At 37.0% G+C, this 22860-nt stretch overlaps 2 protein-coding genes across 3 annotated transcripts; one reads left to right on the forward strand and one right to left on the reverse strand.

Annotated features, from left to right (window-relative positions):
• Nucleotides 1-1057: 1057 nt before the first annotated feature.
• Nucleotides 1058-5214, reverse strand: LOC306997975 (uncharacterized protein). Of its 2 annotated transcripts, none has more exons than XM_079611643.1 (7): nucleotides 5043-5214; nucleotides 4725-4805; nucleotides 4485-4511; nucleotides 4181-4307; nucleotides 3957-4081; nucleotides 2746-2956; nucleotides 1058-1295 (listed from the first exon to the last, which is right to left on the reverse strand). In XM_079611643.1, exons 1-7 carry the CDS (start codon nucleotides 5202-5204, stop codon nucleotides 1162-1164), a joined length of 867 nt encoding a protein of 288 aa, XP_079467769.1. In that variant the 5' UTR covers nucleotides 5205-5214; the 3' UTR covers nucleotides 1058-1161. The 2 variants fall into 2 exon arrangements, with proteins under 2 accessions (XP_079467769.1, XP_079467768.1); XM_079611642.1 differs by having other exon boundaries at nucleotides 3957-4108.
• Nucleotides 5215-11993: 6779 nt separating this feature from the next.
• Nucleotides 11994-22303, forward strand: LOC306997973 (integrin beta-1-like). Its single transcript, XM_079611639.1, has 16 exons — nucleotides 11994-12271; nucleotides 12890-12956; nucleotides 13216-13301; nucleotides 13408-13612; nucleotides 15477-15647; nucleotides 15727-15962; nucleotides 16437-16592; nucleotides 16694-16789; nucleotides 16917-17006; nucleotides 17643-17783; nucleotides 18986-19188; nucleotides 19277-19515; nucleotides 19947-20169; nucleotides 20359-20591; nucleotides 21472-21638; nucleotides 21763-22303. The coding sequence occupies exons 2-16, from the start codon at nucleotides 12890-12892 to the stop codon at nucleotides 21826-21828; spliced, it is 2379 nt and encodes a 792-aa protein (XP_079467765.1). The 5' UTR covers nucleotides 11994-12271; the 3' UTR covers nucleotides 21829-22303.
• The last annotated feature ends 557 nt before the right edge of the window (nucleotides 22304-22860 follow it).

A 22860-nucleotide genomic window follows, 5' to 3' on the forward strand; every position in this document is an offset into this window, starting at 1 on the left:
CCATAATAGTTTTTTCCTACTATGGTAGTCAATGGGGACCAGCAACCGCCCGGTTAGCCACACTCCTCAAAATATCTTCTTTTGTGTTCAGCACAAGAAAGAAATTAATACAGGTTTGGAACAACATTAGAGAGAGTAAATAATGACATCATTTTTATTTTTGGGTAACTATCCCTTTAAGGACAAGCGGCTGCATGTTTACTATTAGGGCTACTGTCTCTTTAAGATCTGCCCGCGACGAGTTGACAAGCAGATTTTTTCTTAATTTTTTCTACTGTTCTTTCACTTTAGACATAACCAACTTTGTTTATGTAAACCTTGTGTGTATTTGACAGTATTAGCGCAATAAGACTCGAAAGATAACTTAGCCCAGTAATCAGACGCTGTTAGACAGGCTTTTAGTGCATGTGCGCGTCGGTTGTTTGCCCTCAGAAAAGCGCTCGTTAGAACAGCGCACCAGCAGCGAATGACATGTTTAACCGGCAAGCCTTTAAAGCACATGCAAATAATTAATTTTTATGAACTACAGTGTCTCGTTCCTCTGCATTTCATGTGGATATACGTCGCGCTGTACACTATGTTGAGACGGAGGCGCCAGAAATGCAAACTGATAAAATGCACGATCCTACGATATTTCTTCAAAAGCAGATCGTGGAGACATTTTAATCGTCCACGATCAAAAATCGTAATATCGCACACATAGACATGTATAAAGGCTAGATGGCTTACCGGCGCTGAGAGCCAATGGGACCCGACGACGTCACATGGCGGCCATTTTAGGACAGGTCCGCTCGTCCAGTTAACGTTATAACATTAAAGTCTATTGTGCATGTAGTGCTGAAATAACTATATCTTGCTCAATTTTCAACCGATTTTCAAACGGCTTGGTGTGTCATAAACGTTAGGGATGCGGCTATTTAACTGCATACTGCATACATTCAAAACGTGAAGCTACAATTTAAACATCGGCATCAGCACAAATCATAGCCACGTTAATAAGGTTTGTAATAAACCAAACCGTTTGTAAATCCGTCAAGAATTCAGCAAGTTACGAGCATTTGTCACTCACCTTCCGTCCACAGCAGCAGGGAGCAGCAGCGCAGTCTCCTGACCTAAGATGGCCGCCAAATTGACGACACAGCTGACTCCGCCTTGAGCCATCTAGCCTTTATACATGTCTATGATCGCACACCCCACGTGGCGCCTTTTTGACATCTTGCATTCATCTGCGCATTTCTGGGAGATGGCCTTCTTAATTATACTTGCTTCAATGTTAAATTTATTTTTTATGTAGCCTGTAAGGAAAAAAATAAACAGAACATAAGTTTACAAACCATAATGATTATTGAGGAATGGTATTACGATTCATCCTTAAAAGACTGTGATCTCCATTCAAACGCCCATGCAATCTTTCAATTCGTCTGTCTATTATAAACTTAGACAAAATCATATCAAGCTTTAAATGGTAGCATACCACCTCTGCTGAGGTTCCAAGCGTACCGTACCGATACTAAAATCAAATGTGACGTGAAAACAATACAGATCACTGATTGGTCAGAGGATTTACAACACGTGACACCAAACCGCTAGATTTAAATAGTCAGCATCAGCAACAGCCACTGCAGTTTTAAAATATATTGCTCTATAAAAGTAGATACTTTTCCAAATTCCTGAGTATAATTATATCCTGTTGTTTTATATATACTCAAATCCGCCGCGAACTCTATGGGCGCCGCCATCTTGCCTGCCGCCATTACTGCGTGCCTGCAAAGTGTGGTGAAGAATACCCTCTAATGACATTTCAATGAAAGCGGATCCTGCTCATGAAAGAAAATGTCTGGAGAAATAAAATTTAAAACGGAAAATTGGGTTGATGATGTCATTTTGAGTCATAATGAGCTGTTTGTGAATAAATTATCTGCTTCCAAATTATGTCATTTGAAACATTAAAAACCATTTTGCTCTGGTGTACGAGTGATAGAGCACGGCAGCAACGAACCAACTGATCAGCTGATCATAGCTGTACCGTTGCTGTAAGGCATAGCCTTTTTATTTTTCGCCGGATTTGTATACAGGGTGCGATTTGCCGGGGGGGGGGGGATGCGTGGGATTTCCCCCTTTCTGGTCAATGTATCCCTGCCTCTGCTTAATTATTTGTATCCCCGGTGGGGATAAATTTATCCCCCCCTCAAAGTGATCATAGTGCTACTGAATTAACGACGATCACAAAACTTATCACGGATCCGTGGTTTGATTAAAGTAAATTTTATTTTAAAATGATTACTCACTCACTCTTGAGCGTCTGGCGCGAGTGATTTCAATGTTAAGTCAATGTAAAGACGCGTTTACGCACGGCTAGAGGTCCTGCGGCGCGAATGAGGCGTTTAGCGCGGCGCCGTGCTTATAGCCTCATTCGCGCGTCCAGTTCACACGAATGAGGCAAATTTTTAACACAGATAATGCATCTGTCTTTTCTATCATTTCACTGTAGCTCAGCATCACGATGTAAAGTTAACATTATTTCATGATCACAGTTCTGTGGAAAAATTGTTAATAAGAAAAAAGATTTGACATTTCCTGCAAATGCAGTGATAAAGTTCATGTTGCATGATTTATTTTTATGAATAAAAATGTTTCAAAACATCCCCCCCCCTCTGTTTTTTTCACAAATCGCACCCTGTGTAATGTATATAATAATATAACAATCCAGCCAAAACTTGATTTTCAGGAAAATAAATTACTTACTAATTATGTCAGACACTTTTTGAGCCTCCAGTTGTGGCTTTGCTTCTTTGTCTTTGAAGGCATTGGAACGTTTTCCTGTGTAGCAGTGTGTTGCCAGTGTTGCTCTTCCAAAGACAGCCACCAAGAGGTCTTTTGCTGCTTTTTTTGCATCTGTCCATTTCATGTGGCCAAACTGTTCGGCACCGATGGACGTGTTGGGGCCAATTCTAACCTGAAAACAGTGATTGAACAATGAAACAGTAACAGAGTTAAAAAGTGAACTTAATATTTTGTTTGTTATGATGAAACCTATGAGCGTAGATTCAGAATCATCCAAGAGCAAAAGTTACTGATGCCATTGTAGAAAGCACTATTTTTTGTCAGCCATGATTAATTAATTCTGTGAGTTGATGCAATTACAACAAGACACCCCAGGTGAATAGGGTAAAAAAAAAAAAATCGCTAATAGATATAGAGGGAATGCAATGATGTCACTTTCCTGCTGGAACACAGTCCCTCAGCCGGACTGAGTGGCAGAAGAGCTGCTGTGTGACTGGATTTAATAGGAGAAACCAATGCTTTCGCTTTTGGTCACTCAGTGGGCATGACCACAGTCAATCCACCCGACGGTGACGTCACACGCATACTGACAGACATAACATTTATGCATTTGGCAGACGCTTTTATCCAAAGCGACTTACATTGCATTATCCTACACATTTATACATAGGTATGTGCAATCCCCTGGGATCGAACCCACAACCTTACGTTGTTAACGCAATGCTCTTACCACTGAACTACAGGAAAGCAGGAAACATACTTCTCCAAATGACTGATTACATTACTTGCAAACATTTTTGTAATACATGTTTTCTGGATATAATTTGCATATATCTCTAGAACAAAAATAATAATAAAAACATTGGATGAAGTTGTCAGGATTATGTTGTTATGTTAGGATTACTTGTATTTTTGTTCCTTTAAAGTCTCAGATTTACAATTCTGTCCATTTTACATACCGTAATCTGTATCATGTCTCATGTAAAATGCCATTTTTGTTTTTTGGCCAAAAGAGAAAAAAGGCTGAAAATATGAACCGAACATAATCTAACAATTCTGACTTCTTTTAATATACAAACTCCTGTGGGAAACACTGAATCTTAATATACATTTTTGACCAAATTATGCAGCCTCAGTAAGAAGGCATTTTGAATGTTACTTAAAACCGATACCTTTTTGCAGTCATCAATACTCCTAGTCTCCTTTAGACGAAGAGGCAGTAAAGAGGAAGGGGCAGGTACCACAGCGGAAGACTCTGGGGCTGGCAAATCCGAAGTGGGTCCAGGGAGAGTTTGGACTGGTTCAGTCATTAATGGAGTGCATCCTAGAACAAAATAAGTTTTTATATCTTTTGACGCAATTACTTAGAAAAATTAAAAACATTTCATAGGGTTACCATTTTTTAAAAGTGTTAGAGTTTCAACAAGAACACTCTTTATCTCTTTTAATTTGGCCAAAATTTGTTGATTAACTCCACTGTCATTCCTTGTCCTTTTTGATGTTGTTGCCTCCCTGCTTGATTCCTAGAATTGTAAAACATTTGTTAGTACAGTTTGTATGTAGTTATTAAAGGGGTAGTTCAGTCAAAAATTAAAACTTGCTGAAAATGTACTCAATATCTTACCATCCAAGATGTAGATCAGTTTGTTTCATCACTTGTAACAGATTTTAAGAAATGTAGCATTACATCATTAACTCACCAATGGATCCTCTGCAGTGAATGGTTGCTGTGAAAATAAGAGTCTTGTGAGAACTTTAATAAGAATCAATGTATAATTTAAAGAGTGAAGTCTATGTAGTGTTTTCTTTTTTATATTTGTTAATTTAATTTCTTTCTTATATGCTACTGTTAAATACATCTACTGTTGCTGGAAAAATAAAGCAGAGGGAAGAATGAGTCTAGAGCCCTGATATATGTAACTTTGTTGAAATAATCTTACTTTTTCTAGATTATACTGCTGCAGAAAGGATCTGGCTCTTATCCTTTTGACGCTCTTTTCAGAAACTTGTTTACTGACCGACTGTAAAAAGAGAATTATATAATTACAAATATATCCTTCAAATTAGCTGAAAGTGGCAATCATCTGGGTCTAAGCAACAATAGCTAATCAGGTTGCGACGTTATATATTGTCATGTGCTTGTCCTTCGGACAAGTAAATCAAGTCAATTACTTGACTGAGTAAAAAGTTTGATTGTTCAGAAAAATGGATATTTGTGTTATATATTTTAAGAGGTAAAGGAAAGGAGGCCTTCAAACGGGAAAGACTAGTTGACACTTCAGGGCTGCGTGGTTGTCGCGTACAGGCGCTGGTCCTTCATCAGATCTGGATACGGCCTGGATCCGGCGGTAAACCTCGGTATAAACAGAGAGACTAATATTAGCGTAGATGCCATTCTTCTTATGATGTAACAAGTACATCAGGATTTAAGGAAAGTGTTCCCGGTTCCGGGTGACTAATGCACCTAATCTATGCAGCCTAACATTGAGTTATGGAAGTCTATAATGTATTATGTGAATGCTAGGTCAAAGAGATGTGTCTTTAGTCTAGCTTTAAACTGACAGAGTGTGTCTGCTTCCCGGACAATGCTAGTAAGACTGTTCCAAAGTTTTGGTGCTAAATAGGAAAGGGATCTATCTACCGCCAGCAGTCAATTAGTTTTGATTGATTCACTTCCATTGCAAAGATCATTAGTGCTCAGTCTATAGGTGTGCGTGTTTGAATATATATGTGCACAGGCGTGTAGTCTTTCTTTACAAATTGACCTCAACAAATAACTTGTCAGGCCTTCATTTATAATACAGATTTCTTTTTTTGTTTACGCTTCCGAGTGTCCATGTGAACTGGAATCATTTTGATACAGTTTTATCGGTACAGAGGTAAAGGAAAGGAGGCCTTCACAGAGGAGAGACTAGTTGACACTTCAGGGCTGCGTGGTTGTCGCGTTTAGGCGCTGGTCCTTCATCAGATCTGGATACGGCCTGGATCCGGCGGTAAACCTCGGTATAAACACTGAGACTAATATTAGCGTAGATGCCATTCTTCTTATGATGTAACGAGTACATCAGGATTTAAGGGAAGTGTTCCAGTTCCGGCTGACCTAATCTATGCAGCCTAACATTGAGTTATAGAAGTCTATAATGTGTTATGTGAATGCTAGGTCAAAGAGATGTGTCTTTAGTCTAGCTTTAAACTGACAGAGTGTGTCTGCTTCCCGGACAATGTAGGAAGACTGTTCCAGAGTTTTGGTGCTAAATAGGAAAAGGATCTACTACCAGCAGTTGATTTTTATATTTAATAAACAAGGAGTTAATATCGTGTTAGATATTAGACAAAATGGGATTAGGGTTACCACAAACCACATCATCCTAACTTACCTCATATTCTTCACTGCTTTCTGATTCAGAAAGTATTCTGCTAAATTTCTGGCGCTGCCCTCTCCCTAATTCTTCATTCCCTTCAGGTCTGGATCTTTTGATGGACTGATTCTCAATAGAATGAAGCTGCTTAAGCATGGCAGATCTAGTTCCTGAAATTATAAATAATAATTATCACAACATGCATCAATTTTATCACAGTAATGCACAGACATATTACAAAAACATACTTACCAACGTTTAAGATTTTTGCAGGGCTGGATTCCTCTTTGTACTGTACATCACATACACCACCAATTTCACACCGTCCATTAATAATTTTTTCAGTTGGAAGCACATCCCATGTTGGGGGATCTTCAATCCATTGGATTAACATAAACTTCATTTTCTAAATAGGATTTAAAAATATAGACAATATTCTGTCAATCATATGCTTTTGATGTGTGGGCAAAACAAATAGTGTTTTATGCTTTGTACGTGTAAGTGTATGTATATGTTTTGATGTTTAATGTAAAAAGACATGAATGTGTATTAATCTTGGTTAAGGTTTTGTTCGATCTCGACCTCAATTCAGACATAGCTTCGCACCAGCCGGTGGATCTAGCCGTGTTACTGTAGTTGCGTGCCTGTAATGAGTCTCATACATTATGACAGCCTGTTGCTTGCTTTCTCTCAGGAGATATAGGCTCAAGTTCAAAGAACACAAGTTGTTTCACGTCTATATTGCGAGGTTTACAGTGGATTTAGAACAGATAAGGGCAATTTTCCCTCCAAAATAATGTTTAAAACTGTTACTAAGCAACCAGCAACAGAAACTGCCAGCTCTTCTGCCTTTTGGTTTTCTTTCTTTCTTCAGTTCTGTTTCTTATTCTATTCTATTTTGATTTGTTTTTCCTTTCTGCTTTTCTGTCTCCAAACCTTTTCTTCTTGTCAAATCTAGCAAGAGAACCCCATATACAAGAGCCCCATTAATAAGTTCCAGAATCCAAGTTATGGAAATCAGGGCGTCACACTCTGAGTCTGTACTCTTCTTAGCTGCTTGCATGTGCTTTCGGTCACTTTAACAACAACCTCAGACCCGTGTGTAATATGGACGGCTTGTAAATTGTCCTTTGCAGTTATTTAATCTAATTCACTAATTATTTGGACATCCACAATGTGAATGTGTGTTATTTACTGGTTGTAATTGTATGACTTTCATCTGTGGAATACACAACCTTGAACTCAGTCATACAGGTTCAGAACGACAAGTAAATGATGATAGAAATAAAATTTTTGGGTGAATTTTTGGGTGAAGGAATAGTTCACCCAAAAACAAAGATTTACTCATCCTCAGGTTTGTTTGTTTCTTCATCAGAACAGATTTTGAGAAATGTGCAGTGAGTGTGTGCCGTCAGAATGAGAGCTTAAACGGTTAATAAAAAAAATCAAGGTTATTATTTATGGACTCGTATTTTGACCAGAAGTGACGGTTTCAAGTTAAAATGCCTTACAGTGTAACTTCGCTGATTTTCACCCTGCTTTCTATTGTTACAATGTCAGTAGTATATGTAAGTGAACAATGTTTACTCGCATTTATTTGTCAGCAAAAGTCCACTGGTTGATGAAAAACGCCACAGATTGTGAAAACCACTGATTATACTTCCGCATTTTTGTATCCCGCCCACGGACAGTCGGGTCGACAGAGGGTTATTATTAACAGAACAGTTATTGAATTCCCATTGAATTCTTGCACACTGGTACGATACAAGTCGAAACCATTATGACTAAAAGTTTTTTATTTGACTCTGTATCCATAGCAGACTGTTGGGAGTGGCTTTGGATGCCAAGTGCATTATTGGTGTTGGGAAGATGACAGCCTTTTTTTTCTTTTTCTCAATTGTTCGCCTTTCTACTGTAGGCCTACAGGCAGCCATGTTTTATTGAAAGCCCATTTTGCCAAAAGTGAAATGAAATTCCTCTTTAATGATTGATTTGTTTCTTACAAACGCGCGTCATGTGGATTACTTGTAGATTCTGTTGTATTTCTGAGGATGAGTATATTTAAATTTTTGGGTGAACTATTCCTTCGAAGAGCATAATACAAAAAATGTCCAATACTAAACAAACTTTTTACATTGCTGCATATACAAAATGACTGCAAATACAGTGTTTGTTTTTTTATTGTGTGCCTTTTGTAATGCTTGCTGGTGTTATTATACACTTTTTTTGTTTTGTTTTTTCAACCAAAGTTGACTATATTTGCTGTGAAGTGTCCTAACCTGGCATTTGTGTAGATATATTAATGGTTGATCTAATTATCGTCTCTTTATGTTGGTCTCCAGGGTGAGAACCCCATTTACAAGAGTGCTGTGACGACGGTGGTCAACCCTAAATATGAGGGCAAGTAATGGACGAATCTGTCCATCTCCAAGCAACACTGTATGCAGAACAATTCAAGAGGAGCGGAAGCGTTGAATTTCACTTTGTTTATTTTCTTTCTTTTTTTTTTTGTGTTTGTTTTTAAATCACCTTTTGGCTTGTGCATTTGCCACTGTTCAGTATAATCAAGTAACCTGTGTTTCTATGCATTGTTTTGGAACTGTACAGTATGTATAAACTTTTTTTATGCAATCTTTTAGACCATTTAAATTTTTAGCCACAGGTCTGCCTTGTTTTCCCTGAATGTTAAAACCAGTCGTGTTGGGTTAGATGACACAGGTTTTGTATGTAAGATGTGGTCAAGTATGCATTAAGAATGTTATTCAAAAAGACAAGACAATTAGCAGACGACCTGCTTCAGTCCAGTAACTAGCTGAACATTGGAGTCAGTTTGTGTCTTATGTTGGTACAGGAAGCTTTCTGAACCTGTGGGTGGAGTGTCCTGTCACTGGTATAGTAGGTAGCTGTAGCGGACCACTGCTGTTTGTTCACATGGTGCTTTTAATGTAGACTCATATGTCGTCTGCATAATTCTGGGAAATTTGCGTCCAGTCTATAATATTTAGGTCTGTGACTGGATCTGTATGCTCACGTCGCCTTTGGTCTGCGAATCAGATGGTTTAGTGACCTTTTTATTGTGCACATTATTGAATCCAATAGGACAGATTAGTATCTTTTTAATTGTCACAATATAATTGACATTTCATCTGTCAAGTGTTTGATTTTAAATGCCTTTGACTTGGCAACATCTGAGTTTGAAAGATGTTAGAGGGACATTTTCATCTTTGTCTGTGAATGGAACAATCAACTTTATTATTGAAAACATAAGTGTAAAGTCATATGAAAAGATCTTCAGGTTTTAGATTTGTTTTAAGAATGAGGAAATTGAATCTCAGGTCCCAAATTTCTCTCTTTCACTGATGCCAAATATTTACGTCTACTGTGCAAGATCTATATTTTATTGTTTCCGTTAGTCTCCATAAGTGGACTTGCTTCACATCTGCTTTTGTAATTTAATTTGTCCTTTTTAACAACATCTTTGTTCATAAATAAGCCTAACTGCTCAAATTATTGTTGGTAAAGATCAGTGTTATACGAAAGATTACGGTTTTCTTTTACATTTTTTTTTTTTTTTTTTTTTACCTTTTAAAAGCTTAATCAAGTTACACACAATTTGCATTTTAAAGTGCCTTTTCTTTTTTTGCATCAGGCCCTCTGTTTTTTTGTTTCTAGGAGTTATTTATTAAAATAAAGAACCTAAAACACTGGACTGCATTGTTATCGTGTGTGTTTGTGGGTCATGGAATGTAAAGTCTTTATACACTGCCTGTCCAAAAAAAAGGATTTAAATAGGCAAATGCTTAAGAGTCTATGACTGGATTATTACTGCGGTGATTATTATGTTTCTAGCATGTTATATGTACACCGTTCTTCTAACCCTAATTGATGGAGTGTGTAACTTTTCATTTCTTAAACAACCATGTAGGAAAACACATCATGGCCATATTCATCAGCCTCAAATTGTAAACGTAAAGGAATGGTTGGGAAGGAGCACGAAGAATCATTTTCACTTATGAACTGGCACCAGACCGTAAATGCATTGAAAGTCTTTGAGATGTGCTGGAGTTGATTTTACAGAGTGCTCGACTCTTGCATTGCCAATACAAGATCTTGATTTAAAAACGTTGTATTTGTATTTAAATACCCCTCTGACGGTCTTCGAGGTCCAATTGACCCCAAATACCCATAACGTCACTTTTTTTGAAGACCATCAGAGAGTTAAATACATTTTTCCACACAGTATTTTTATTTTAAATACATTTCCATGTATTTATGCCCATCTCTGCCTGCCATCATCATCCATATCTTGCTTTTTATGAAAATATCATGAATTACGGATGATGCTATCGAAAGCTAAATCAGGCTAGTATGGCTGGACAGAAAAGTGCACTCACTAAATATAAAGACATAATATATACATTTAAAGATGTTTACTTCTTAAAACCAAAGTAAAATCATTCACTGGCTACCTGGTGACTCGATGAGGTTACCATAGACAGTATGGAGGTTACGAGTAAATGTCCGGGTAAGACACTTCTGGCCACTGGGTGGGGTTGTTGGACCAATTTGGCGCTGGTAGAATGAAGGGACATGTTTTCATGTAAACAAAATTTACCGTTAAGTTCCCGGATGTGCCGGTTGTGCGTATGCCGCTACGTTGTGGCAACGTCATCAGAAGGTAGTCTCGTGACCACAGCGCTTATGGAGATAGAACAGGTATAGTTTAGTTCAATTACGGTTATAACTTATTTTTCATCTTGCTTTTATCCACTATTATTAATACAAGCCTGTTGTAGCGGACCGCGTCCGAATGATGGCCAAAAATGTAACTTACTGATGGGTTTTATGAAGTTTATTGTAACGGACGGTACATCACACAAAAATATGAAGCATCAGTTTTACTCACAGGATTTAAAATCACAGTAAGAACTGAATAACGTTAAACACCGTATAGACACCGTAGAAGTGCGCCATCCATAAACTATATTTTCCTTTCTTTATCATCAACATACATACTGTTACACAGAATTACACAAAACACTCGTTACATCTAACAGTAAACAAATATTAACAAACGGTAACCCTTTTCAGTGGGTGCTTATTAATAAACTGGCGAACTTTGTATCCGTAAAACAACTCTGACGAACTATAATAAAGCGCGCGCTCCATCACTGCCTTGATCAGTAACGTTCGTAACGTTAGGCCTATCGAGACTGTAACCTGGATCACGAACAGTTGGTGCAGACCCTTCCTCCAGTAAAAACGAGAGTAAACGACAATGTTAATTCTTACATCCATCAACAAAAAACACCTCAATCGCTTAGATGATATTCTTGACTACAGCTGCTCCGGCGTGGAAACAATGTTGGACTGTGTTTAGCTGACTCACTCAAGGGCGGGTCTATTCAAACTAAAAACTGCAGTGTCCATCAACAGTCGTGGGAGGGGCTTGTGCAAAAGGACGTCACATTGCCCCGAATCTGAGACAGTGCTTATGGGATTTAAAAAAAATGTTTTTTAAAAAGCACTGAGTGGATTTTTATCGTTGGTTGTGTACACACAGTGTCAACACACATTTATGTTCAAACACCATGTAAAAGTGAATTTTGCATAATAGGTGCCATTTAAATGATATAAACATGTTATTATATTTATATTATATTATATTTATAGTATTATATTTATTTATATATATATATATATATATATATATATATATATATATATATATATATACTAATTATATATATAATTAGTTTGATGCCAGTCAAATATTTTTTTCTAGTGTGAGACTTTTCTGGAGGAGGAGCCTCACTCTTTACATGTTTAGCCCAAACCACACAACCCTTCAGTTTGTATTTCCTGTGTTTGTAAGGCGTACGACTGACCTGCTGCTGCTGCACTGTTGCAATCTGAACTACTAAAAAAGACCTGCTCACACGCCTCACACACACTCAAGTACAAACCGTTTGATTTTGTTTTGTGTGCCGTTTCAGAAACACATTCTTCAGATGCCTACAGGACTACAGTAACCTGGAGTGTAACTCAAGAGATCAGGAAAAGTTGATCGTATAAACATTTACATCATAAACACACATCTATTGAAAGAGCAAGGAGCATGTGTTAAGGTAAGTAACTAAGCTTTTATTTTTCCACTTATTTATTTCCACTTATAAAATGCCCATAAAAAAATCTCATGGCATCTTACTAGTCACAGAATATGCATGTAAATATTGTTTTTGAATATATTTGTCTGATCAAAATTGTTCGAGCAAATCCATAAAGACAAACTACTACAATGTAAATCAGGGATCAATAATTGAGTGTATTTACATACATGTTTATATTATATATAAATATATCTGTATTTGTACATTACCAAAGACTATATAGAATTACAATAGTCTTAAAGGAACTTTGATATTACTCAGATTAACAGACAAGTAAGAGCCTGTTTCTTGGGGCTGCTTTTCTTTCTCAATATCTTTTTCGTTATCAAAGTAAATGATTAACTGTCTCTTTCATTGTTCTGAGTCAGAGACACTCCTTTTTTTTTACGGAAACCTACTTTTTGGTGCAAAGATTGGTATTTCTTCACAAATATATTTAACAAAATATATTGAACAATCATTCACAGTATGCTACAAAATCAGACAAGGATTTTGTGTATTTGTAAATAAGGGATTACTGATTATCTCTCTTCCTGATGTGTTTCTGTGTTATTTATGAGGTTCTTCTGCATTTAGATGGATATGAGGGTGCTGTTAATTTCAGTTCTACTAGGATTTGTCTCTCATGTCAGAGCGAAAACAGGTAAGGAAGTAATATCGCCAACAACTCAGCTAGTTTCTGTTGCCTCAGGGGACATTCTTTTAATGTTAAGGTTTATGAATTTATATCATAGCAATTTTGAGGCTACTTTCTCAAGTTATTCTTCAAAAGAGCTTCTTGTTAGCTTTTCATTTCAAAATTATTTAGTTGCTGGAAAACTATTATTTAATAATCTCATCTCATAACATTGTAATGTTAGATCTTGTCTTCTAAAGTTGTTGTGTATGTGTTTTGCGCTCAGACAGCAATGAATGCATTTCTAAAAATGCCAAAACATGTGGAGAGTGTATTCAGACCGGGCCACAGTGTGTGTGGTGCAAAGATCCTGTAAGTTATTTTGTCTACAACATTTGATTTTCAACTTCTCGTCTGACTCTGGAAGATTACCCGAGTCTTACCGGAACATGTGAACTTAGCAAGTCTCTGCTTGCAGGATTTCAAACCTTCACGCTGTGATGAAATGGAGTCTCTGCAAAAGGCTGGTTGCACTGCACTCGGCATAGAAAACCCTCGAGGAACGGTCACCATCGACAAGAACAAACCTGTCACAAACCGTAAAATTGAGGGAGGAGAGAATCTGAGGCCTGAAGAGATCACCCAGATTCAGCCACAGAAATTCACCCTGAACCTCCGATCAGGTACTGTTGTGTAATATGAATCAGGACAAGTTCAATCAAATTTACATTTAAAAAAAAATACAGTAATCAAAAAATACATTTAGCCTACATCTGCGTTGTAAAAGAAACAGGCTGAAATGTATAATGTATGCTGACTTCATGTGCTATCTGAATTATTGTAATTATTGTAAATAGTTTCCTAGTTAAAAATTGGATATGAATGCCCTTTCATGATCATTGAATAGCAAAATATAATTTAGGTTTTAATAAGATTTTCCAATTAAGAATAAGAATAAACATGGTGTCCTCCATGATTCCTGTTCTTTCCGACAACAATGCACTTGAACACTGGGGTTAATGATGACAGGCTTTAATTTAAAAAAATGTTTTACTAATAAGTGAACAACTCCTTTATTTATTTATTTAATTTTTTTATTATGTTTGGTTTGAATTTTCATAATACAGATGAAACTCCAAAAATTTGAATATTATAGAATAGCTAGTTTTCATAGCTGTAAGCCATAATCATCAAAATGATAACAAATAAAGGCTTGAAATATCTCACTTTGCATGTAATAAGTCTATATAATATATTAGTTTCACCTTTAAGTTGAAATACTGATATAAATGAACTTCTGCACGATATTCACATTTTTCGAGTTTCACCTGTAATACAACAAGACATCACAAAAAAAAAAGGACCACCAATAGCTCAGATTTGCATATAGAACAGGACTACGCCATAGTAAAACAGATTAGAGAATAAAAACAAAACAATAACATATTTTAAAAAGTTGCAGAAGAGGACAAAGGTTCAATGTCCAGACTTTATAAAACTGGCTTGTTTTTTGATGTAATACATAGGTAAGACACTCCAGAGGAATCAACTCAAAAATAACCTTACGCCAACCTTTAAGAGATGAAGACTTATCACTGATAATAATAATAATAATAATAATTTGTTACATTTATATAGTGCTTTTTCTGGGACCTCAAAGAGCTTCCCATATGGATGGTTTTAATCTCCTCAACCACCACCAATGTGCAGCATTCACCTGGATGATACGACGCACGGCAGCCATATTACGCCAGAACGCCCACCACACACCAGCACTGATCCAATTTAGTAAAATATTTTTTCTGGGAGCGAAGGATAGAATATTATACAATTTCTTATTAGCAGATGAAACAATGCGTCCATTAGTATACCCAACAATTAAAGATCAACTCTCCCTTCCATCACTGCCTTGATCAGTAACGTTAGGCCTATCGCTCCGGAGCTATGCTTTACCAGTATTAATTAAGTAAACATGTTTACCTAAAAAGTTTAGCAAATTGTTCATTGCATTCATCATCATAGCATATTTCAACATTGTATATATTTTTTTCAGGAAAGAAAGTGTGGTAGATTTTCAGACTTCAGCAAATGTCCTCTAAATGCTTTAATCACGGCCGGGAGATCTCGAACAAATTTCATTGAGAATCCCACCCGAAAACACGGATACAACAGTTTTTATAGAATAGGGAGGTATAGCAAAATGACATGAATTTGATTGGTTCTTCATATGCAAACTAGGTAAAGCAAAAAAAAAAATTAATGATCACTTCATTGTTAATGACAAGGTTCTAACACCTAGTCATCTAGTCTAGTTTCATTTCCCCTATTTGTTATTTACACACACACACACACACACACACACACACACACACACACACACACACACACACACACACACACACACACACACACACACACACACACACACACTCTCAAATTCACAAGTTTTCCCTTGGTTTGGAACAGTACATTCTGTTAAAATGTTAGATGTTAGACGGTGAGAAACATAGATATTTATTTTTGTCTCTCGTCTTTGTCACTCTACAGGTGAACCGCAGAAGTTTACTCTCACGTTCAAGAGGGCAGAGGATTATCCCATCGATCTGTACTTCCTGATGGACCTCAGTGACTCTATGCGAAGTAATCTTGAGAATGTCAAGAACCTGGGAGCTGACCTTGCCAGGGAGATGCGGGACATCACTAAAGACCTGCGGATCGGTTAGGAGGACACACATGCTCACATTCACGCCTTTGCGGTATTAAAACTGTTAAATGATCTGCTAACTCTTCCTTGCAGGTTTTGGTTCATTCTTGGAGAAGCTTGTTATGCCTTTCATTCTGATGACGCCAAAGTATCTGCAGAACCCATGTTTTCCAAACGACTGCACAGCACCCTTCAGCTACAAAAACGTCCTGAGTTTGACCAACGACAGCACATTGTTCACCCAAGAAGTCAGCAAACAGAAAACCTCTGGAAACCTGGACTCTCCGGAGGCAGGATTTGATGCAATCATGCAAGCTGCTGTCTGCACGGTGGGTCGAGTTCAACATTCCATAAATGCCACAGAACTACGGGCAAAGTCTCCGGTACATGTTAGCACATGCAGTGTTGTACTTGCGCTGTGAATGGTTGCAAAACAACTGCTTTCTTTTTCTTCCAATAAAATAGCTTTGTTTTTTTAAAATGCTAAATGCTACCAGTTTAGAAATCCTTTAGTTGAATACCAATTATCAGTTTATGTATACACAAAAATTACTTCATCACCATTTTTAAATACTGGTTCTGACTGTAGCCTGAGGGTCCTGATTTAATTTTCAAACACTAACCATGCTGTCAACGTGTGATTGAGCCGTTGTAAAATAAGAAACACACTCTCATTAATCATTCTTATTGAGTCATAGGGAGCAGCATGCTACTGAACATTACCGGTAGCTACTGAACAAGTTTGGACAAAACCTGACCATTTGAAGCTGTGTTCTGTCTTCTTTGTTTTGATTATTCCTCAGAAAGAGATTGGCTGGAGGAATGTCACTCGTCTCCTCGTGTTTTCCACGGATGCTGGATTCCATTTTGCTGGAGATGGAAAACTGGGTGGCATTGTTCGTCCAAATGATGGGAAATGCCATCTTTCCAATAATATGTACACCATGAGCAACTACTTTGTAAGTGTGAGCTTTACAGATAGACAGACAGACAGACAGGCAAGCAGACAGACAACTGGAACAATCAGAGTATGTCTTTCATTTGAGTTCTTTTTTTGAAGGACTACCCCACCATCTCTCAGCTGGTAGACACACTGAGTGACAACAACATTCAGACCATCTTTGCTGTGACAGAGCAATTCCGGGCTCTTTATCAGGTGTGTGCATGCATGTGTAATATATATTCTCCTGATTGCAACATCATCTCATGATTTAAGCATCAATTTGAACTCAGATAGATAGTAGTCTGTGTTGATTCACGTTGTATATGTGTGTGCACAATAGGAGCTCTCTGCTCTAATCCCCAAATCAACAGTCGGGACACTGTCTACCTCATCTTCCAATGTCATCCAGCTCATCATTGATTCCTATAATGTGAGTTCAAGTTATGCATCAGATGTCTATCAAATGTGAAGTAATGGTTGGCTGTGGTCAGCTCTAGTTCCTTTTACAGTTAAAGAGAAAATAAAATAAAACCGCTGCTGTGTTTCACTTGCGTACAAAGGAATTTACTTTACAGCATAATTCATAGTTCTTAAAGTGCGACCCACTGGCTTGGTGCATAAACCGCTAAGACAAGTCTTACAAGTTAGACATCAAATTACTTTCTTTAAGACTGTTCATAGCTTTTTTAAATCACTTACATAAAAACATAGATGGGTCTAATTTGATGCCAAAAAGTAAGACTGACTGCCACTGACTTACTGCTAGTGGGTCATACTAAAACTTAAGACACTGTCTTAATATAATGACTATGCTTATGCAACCGGCCCAAGAGAAAAATAATAAGTAATAGTTCACCCCAAAAAGAAAGCTTTAATTGTTTATTTTAGTCTCATGTCACTCATAAACCCGCATGACTTTCTTACATCTGTGAAAAACAAAAGTAGATATTTTGAAGTATTGAATTTCAAAATGTCTTCTATTGTATCCAATACAATATTGTATGATTTGAATGAATATTTCATTTTCTCAGCACTAATATACTCCCTGTGTTTAATTCTGTCTCAGTCTTTGTCCGCAGAGGTCATTCTGGAGAACTCCAGGCTACCTCCTGATGTGTTCATCTCCTACGTCTCCCACTGCAAGAATGGAGTGAGCAGAAAAGGAGAAAGTGGGCGCACATGCTTCAACATCTCCATTGGGGATGAGGTGAGAGAGTGAACGCTCTTTCCATATGGCAGCAAACTTCTATATCATTCCCATTCACCGATGCTCTACTAGTCTGCATACTTCTCTAAGACATGTTCCAATTGAGACTGAGTGGGATGAATTTCTTCTTATTTAAAATATAGCCAACCTGACTTTCTCTGACAAGCAGAGAAACTACAGCAATACCCAATGAAACTGCGAAAGGAAAGACTAGGAGTGGAGGTCAATGTGTGGGAAACAGGAGTCCAGAAATATTAGAATCAAACCTAGTTCCAACTAGCTATCTTTGTTTTCCATTCTGTTCAAAACAGTGCAAAAACAATGTCTATGTTGCACTATTTCAGTGTGGATAATATGATGGTGTATGATGTACAGTATATGCAGGTGTTGGCTGAAATACTGCATCCTAAAGTTCACTATATGAAATAATTCAAAATAATGCAAATCGGTGAAAATAGTTAACTCTCCAGCTTATCTACCACATCCTGTAGATGTGACACTTCTATACGTGAGCTCTCAACCAATGATACACTGGAGCTACGCATGGACCGCCTCCCTCATTTCCATGTTGCACATGAAAAAGTAAAGATAAATGTATAAATAAATAAATATGGAAATAAATGTATGTGGGAATGAATAAATATATAAATAAATGAACGCATAAATAAATAATAGGATAAAAAGGATAAAAATAAATACAGAAAATAATAAATGAAGAAAAAAGTTAATTAATTTAATTCAAATAAATGATATTTGTTTTATCAAGTCAGTTATCTATTTATTTATGTTTATTTATTTAGGTTTCATTTCTGCAGGTTTGGTCCTCCATAAAAAACACCTTAATGTATGTTCCTGATAACAAAAAGGGCAAGAAACTAAATCATTTATATAAAATATAATCATTTGTGATGTGTCACGGAGGGAGGGACTTCTCCATATATAGTAAGGCAACTTGCAATTAACCAATTAACAGGTTTTTACTTTAGAATAAAATAAAATAAATAAAATTACAGTGCACAACATTTTAGTGAATATTTAATGTACACAAAGAGCTTCTGTCTTATAATGTGCACAAGGACATAGCATTATAAAGAACGTGTCAAAAATAAAAGCTTTCGTTTCCCTGTACACCCTGCTGGCTATTTCCATTTCTATAAATGATATGCCTGCTGAAACATAAAACAATGTGTTGTGCCTCATAGGTGACGTTTGATATAGAAATCACGGCTAAGGGTTGTCCATCTGATGGCAAGTCAGAGACGATAAAGATCAAACCGCTGGGCTTCAACGAGGAGGTGGAGATCGTCCTCAACTTCATCTGTGAATGTGAGTGTCACAAAGACGGAATCCCAAACAGCCAATCGTGTCACTTCGGTAACGGGGCCCTGGAGTGTGGAGTATGCAGGTTTGAGAAGCTGTCACTCTCTCATATGCAAATGCAGACAACTAAGTATGACAATCATTCTGATTCGATGTTTTCTTTCTCATTTCAGGTGTAATAATGGCCGATTAGGCAGATTATGTGAGTGCAGCCAAGATGAAGTCAATACAGACGATTTGGATGCAAATTGTCGCATAAGTAATGGGTCAGAGGTCTGCAACAACAATGGAGAATGTGTTTGTGGAACGTGCGAGTGTAAGAAAAGAGACAACCCAGAGGAGAGATACAGCGGAACGTTCTGCGAGTGCGACAACTTCAGCTGCGACCGATCCAACAACAAGCTTTGTGGAGGTACGACTCTGATGATTTCTCAATTCTGTCATTTTACCTAACCTTATTTATATTTATACAATTTTTAATGTTTAATGTTCACTTCTCCTAAATAAAAAATATAGAAAAAATATAGAACAGTTAAAATCAACATGAAATTGCATTTGCGTCCCATTTTATTTACAGAATACACTGCATTTAATAAGAAAAAACAATTCTCTAGCATTTTTTTTCCTTAGTAAATAGCAACCATTTTGATTTCATGTTGACTTTATTGGGTTAAAAAGCTGCTGCATTTGCTTAAACACTGCAAATAAATATTTTCTTACTCAGTATTCTTGTGTTGTTTTCCAGTATAAGTATCTATTCATTCTTAAATCAAGATACATTAACTGGATATGCAAAATTACTTTAGATATTGAGTTTTCATCAAGGCATCCTTTTCCCCACAGGTCATGGACGATGTGAATGCCGGAAGTGTATTTGTGACCCTAATTACACCGGTAGTGCATGCGACTGCCCTCTGGACACCTCCACCTGTCTGGCCAGTAACAAACAGATCTGTAACGGCCGGGGCACCTGCGAGTGTGGCGTGTGTAAATGTACAGACTCAAAGTTTGAGGGTCCGACCTGTGAAATCTGCCCAACCTGCCCCAGAATTTGCAGTGAACACAAGTGAGTTATTGGCGGAACACTTTCTAATGGTTAAGCTACCATAGCTAACTCCGTGGGTTGAACTACTTCCTTGTAGTCATTTTTTTTTTTTTATCTGAATAACTTTTCTTCTAATTTCAGTGGTGCTCTAAAACAGATTTTATCTTTGCTAGCAGCACTAAATATATCCATGTGTGTTTTTCCTCCAAGGGATTGTGTTGAGTGCCTACATTTTGGTACGGGTATCAAGAAACGTACATGTGAGAAAGAATGCAGAAACTTCAGTATTATAGCAGTGAACAACAAGGATGAACTTCCTCAGTCCAACGACCAGACCCACATCGATCTCTGCAAAGAGCGGGACGTTGATGACTGCTGGTTCTTCTTCACCTACACTAGCAAGAATGATGACACGATTGAGGTCCATCTGGCTGAAAAAAAAGGTAAGTACCAGTTGCCAAGTACCAGTATGAAATATTTTTTGAAAATATTAAATATGAGTGTCCACTGATGTAAACCTGATTGATTTTATTCTTTAAAGTAACCATGATATCAAAATTGACAAATCTTTTTTTTTATGGAATATTGTAGTGCTTTTTAAATGTAAACCTAATTGATATTATTAAGTCACTAAGAAATCAAAAATGACAATTCTTATTTTTTACAGAATATTGTAGTGTTTATAATAAACGGTTTACCCATTTGTTTTACCTTGTAATCATTAATCAAAAACATTCGCTTTTCCTCCCCCTCGCAATGAAGTCTTTTCTCTGACATGTGCATTGGCACGAGAGCTGGACAATAATCCCTCACCTCCAGCACCGTCACACACACAAGATCGTAGCAATAGCAAACAACAATGATCCAATCAATTCCCCATGGACAAAATCAAATCGTGCACTACATTTTCTTTCTCATTCTAGAAGCTGTTTCACTCAGATATGTCACAATAAAGAAGAAAAGTCTTTCGCAACGTCCATGTCATGTTGGCTTAATTTCTTTTTTTTTGTTACTTATTTTTTATTTTGAATATTCTTCAGATCTCATTTTACAGCAATTACTTCCACTCAGAAACAATATCCTTTACAGGGTGTCATAAAATACACACGTTCTTACATATATGGTCAATTCCACAGGAGAATATGTCCAGAGGTACAATTAAAAGAAGAAATAAAAAATAATTAACAACATTTAAAGTAAACAATGTGAACAGAACAAACATCAACTTAAAACAAAACATGGGTGGCTTAATTTCTTAATTCATAGTTATTGATAACTAAGTTTTACCTTGTGTCCTATAATGCTTTGTGTCTGCGTTGACAGAGTGTCCCTCTGGCCCTGACATCATCCCCATCGTAGCGGGTGTGGTCGCAGGAATCGTTCTGATTGGTTTAGCGCTACTGCTCATCTGGAAGCTGCTCATGATTATTCACGATCGCAGAGAGTTCGCCAAATTCGAGAAAGAAAAGATGAACGCCAGATGGGACACGGTATGCAAATCTTTATTATTTATTATATTTATTGTATAATATTGCAAATAAATACATTTTGTTGGGTTCATGCTGAATCAATCGGATAATACTCATGTGTGTATGGTCTTTCTGTTCGGTTTAGGGTGAGAACCCCATCTACAAGAGTGCTGTGACAACTGTGGTGAACCCCAGATATGAGGGGAAGTGATGGATCTTCTCTATGGCTTGCAGCAGAGGTTCTCAACTGGTATTGGCTTCAGGAACCAGATTTTACATTGGTGACTTAATACAGTACCACAAACTGTATTTAATGAAGTCTGGGTCATTTGACTTTGGACCAAAATACCCACTCAGATGCCAACAACAAATGTTATGTTTCCTTTTAATATTTGATACATTTATTTATTTTGCATTTTACGGTGTGCATTTAGCATTGTTTTTCACTTCTGTCCAGTCAAATGCATTTTTGGATCACAACCTACCAGTTTAAAACTGAGGCTAGTTTCCTAACTTGATTATTTCTTTCAATGTTGATATGTAAATATTAAATTCATCTTTTCCTGCTGTGCTCTGGCTCAGAAATACCATAATCTCAAAGGAAGTCACAAGATCCACCATGTCTTCTTATTTTGACATACTTTCTATAAAGCCAATAAAACAGTGTTGGGTTTAACTAAATACACTCTTGACTTGTGTGGTTGATTTATTTTTCCCCATGCTAATCAGTGGTTGGTTGTATTTTGGGGGTGGGGCATTATCATTCTAGAGAGCAACTGATTGGACAAAAACCTGTGTAGTGCAGGAAGAGTCATCAATATTTTAGTTTTTTCTTTCCCAAGAGAAAGACTATACATTGTGAATGTATATACCGTATCTGCTAAAAGTGAATTTTGTCAGTGTAAAGGGCTGTTCACACCAAGGATAAAAACTATGATTATAACAATAAAGTTTTAACAATCGCATTAAATCACTAAACGACTTTACTGCAACACGTGCTTATAATAAACAGAAATGTATCGTAAGCAGTAATGCTGTCATGGACGTGTGTTATCATAGTGTCTTACAGATCTTTACATCGCATAAACTTCGGTAAAGCTGGACTAAATGCCACAAAACTAATGTCAAAACATTTAAAGGCCATATGGTTTTTCAAACAGACTACAAATGGAAAATGTATAAAAAATACAGTTTTGCTTTTTTTTTTTGTTGTGTTTGTATTGATAATCTTGTCAAGGTCATA

This window comes from Phoxinus phoxinus (assembly GCF_949152265.1).
Source record: "Phoxinus phoxinus genome assembly, chromosome: 5".
Classification (NCBI taxonomy): domain Eukaryota; kingdom Metazoa; phylum Chordata; class Actinopteri; order Cypriniformes; family Leuciscidae; genus Phoxinus; species Phoxinus phoxinus.

Coding starts and splice junctions, on each gene's coding strand:
- LOC306997973 (XM_079611639.1), top strand. CDS start 12,890: ATGGATATGAGGGTGCTGTTAATTTCAGTTCTACTAGGATTTGTCTCT. Junction 15,963..16,436: donor TGCAAGCTGCTGTCTGCACG/GTGGGTCGAGTT, acceptor ATTATTCCTCAG/AAAGAGATTGGCTGGAGGAA. Junction 20,592..21,471: donor CCATCTGGCTGAAAAAAAAG/GTAAGTACCAGT, acceptor CTGCGTTGACAG/AGTGTCCCTCTGGCCCTGAC.
- LOC306997975 (XM_079611642.1), bottom strand. CDS start 5,204: ATGTACTTGTTACATCATAAGAAGAATGGCATCTACGCTAATATTAGT. Junction 4,308..4,484: donor TCACTGCAGAGGATCCATTG/GTGAGTTAATGA, acceptor TTACAATTCTAG/GAATCAAGCAGGGAGGCAAC. Junction 2,957..3,956: donor GTATTGATGACTGCAAAAAG/GTATCGGTTTTA, acceptor CACTGTTTTCAG/GTTAGAATTGGCCCCAACAC.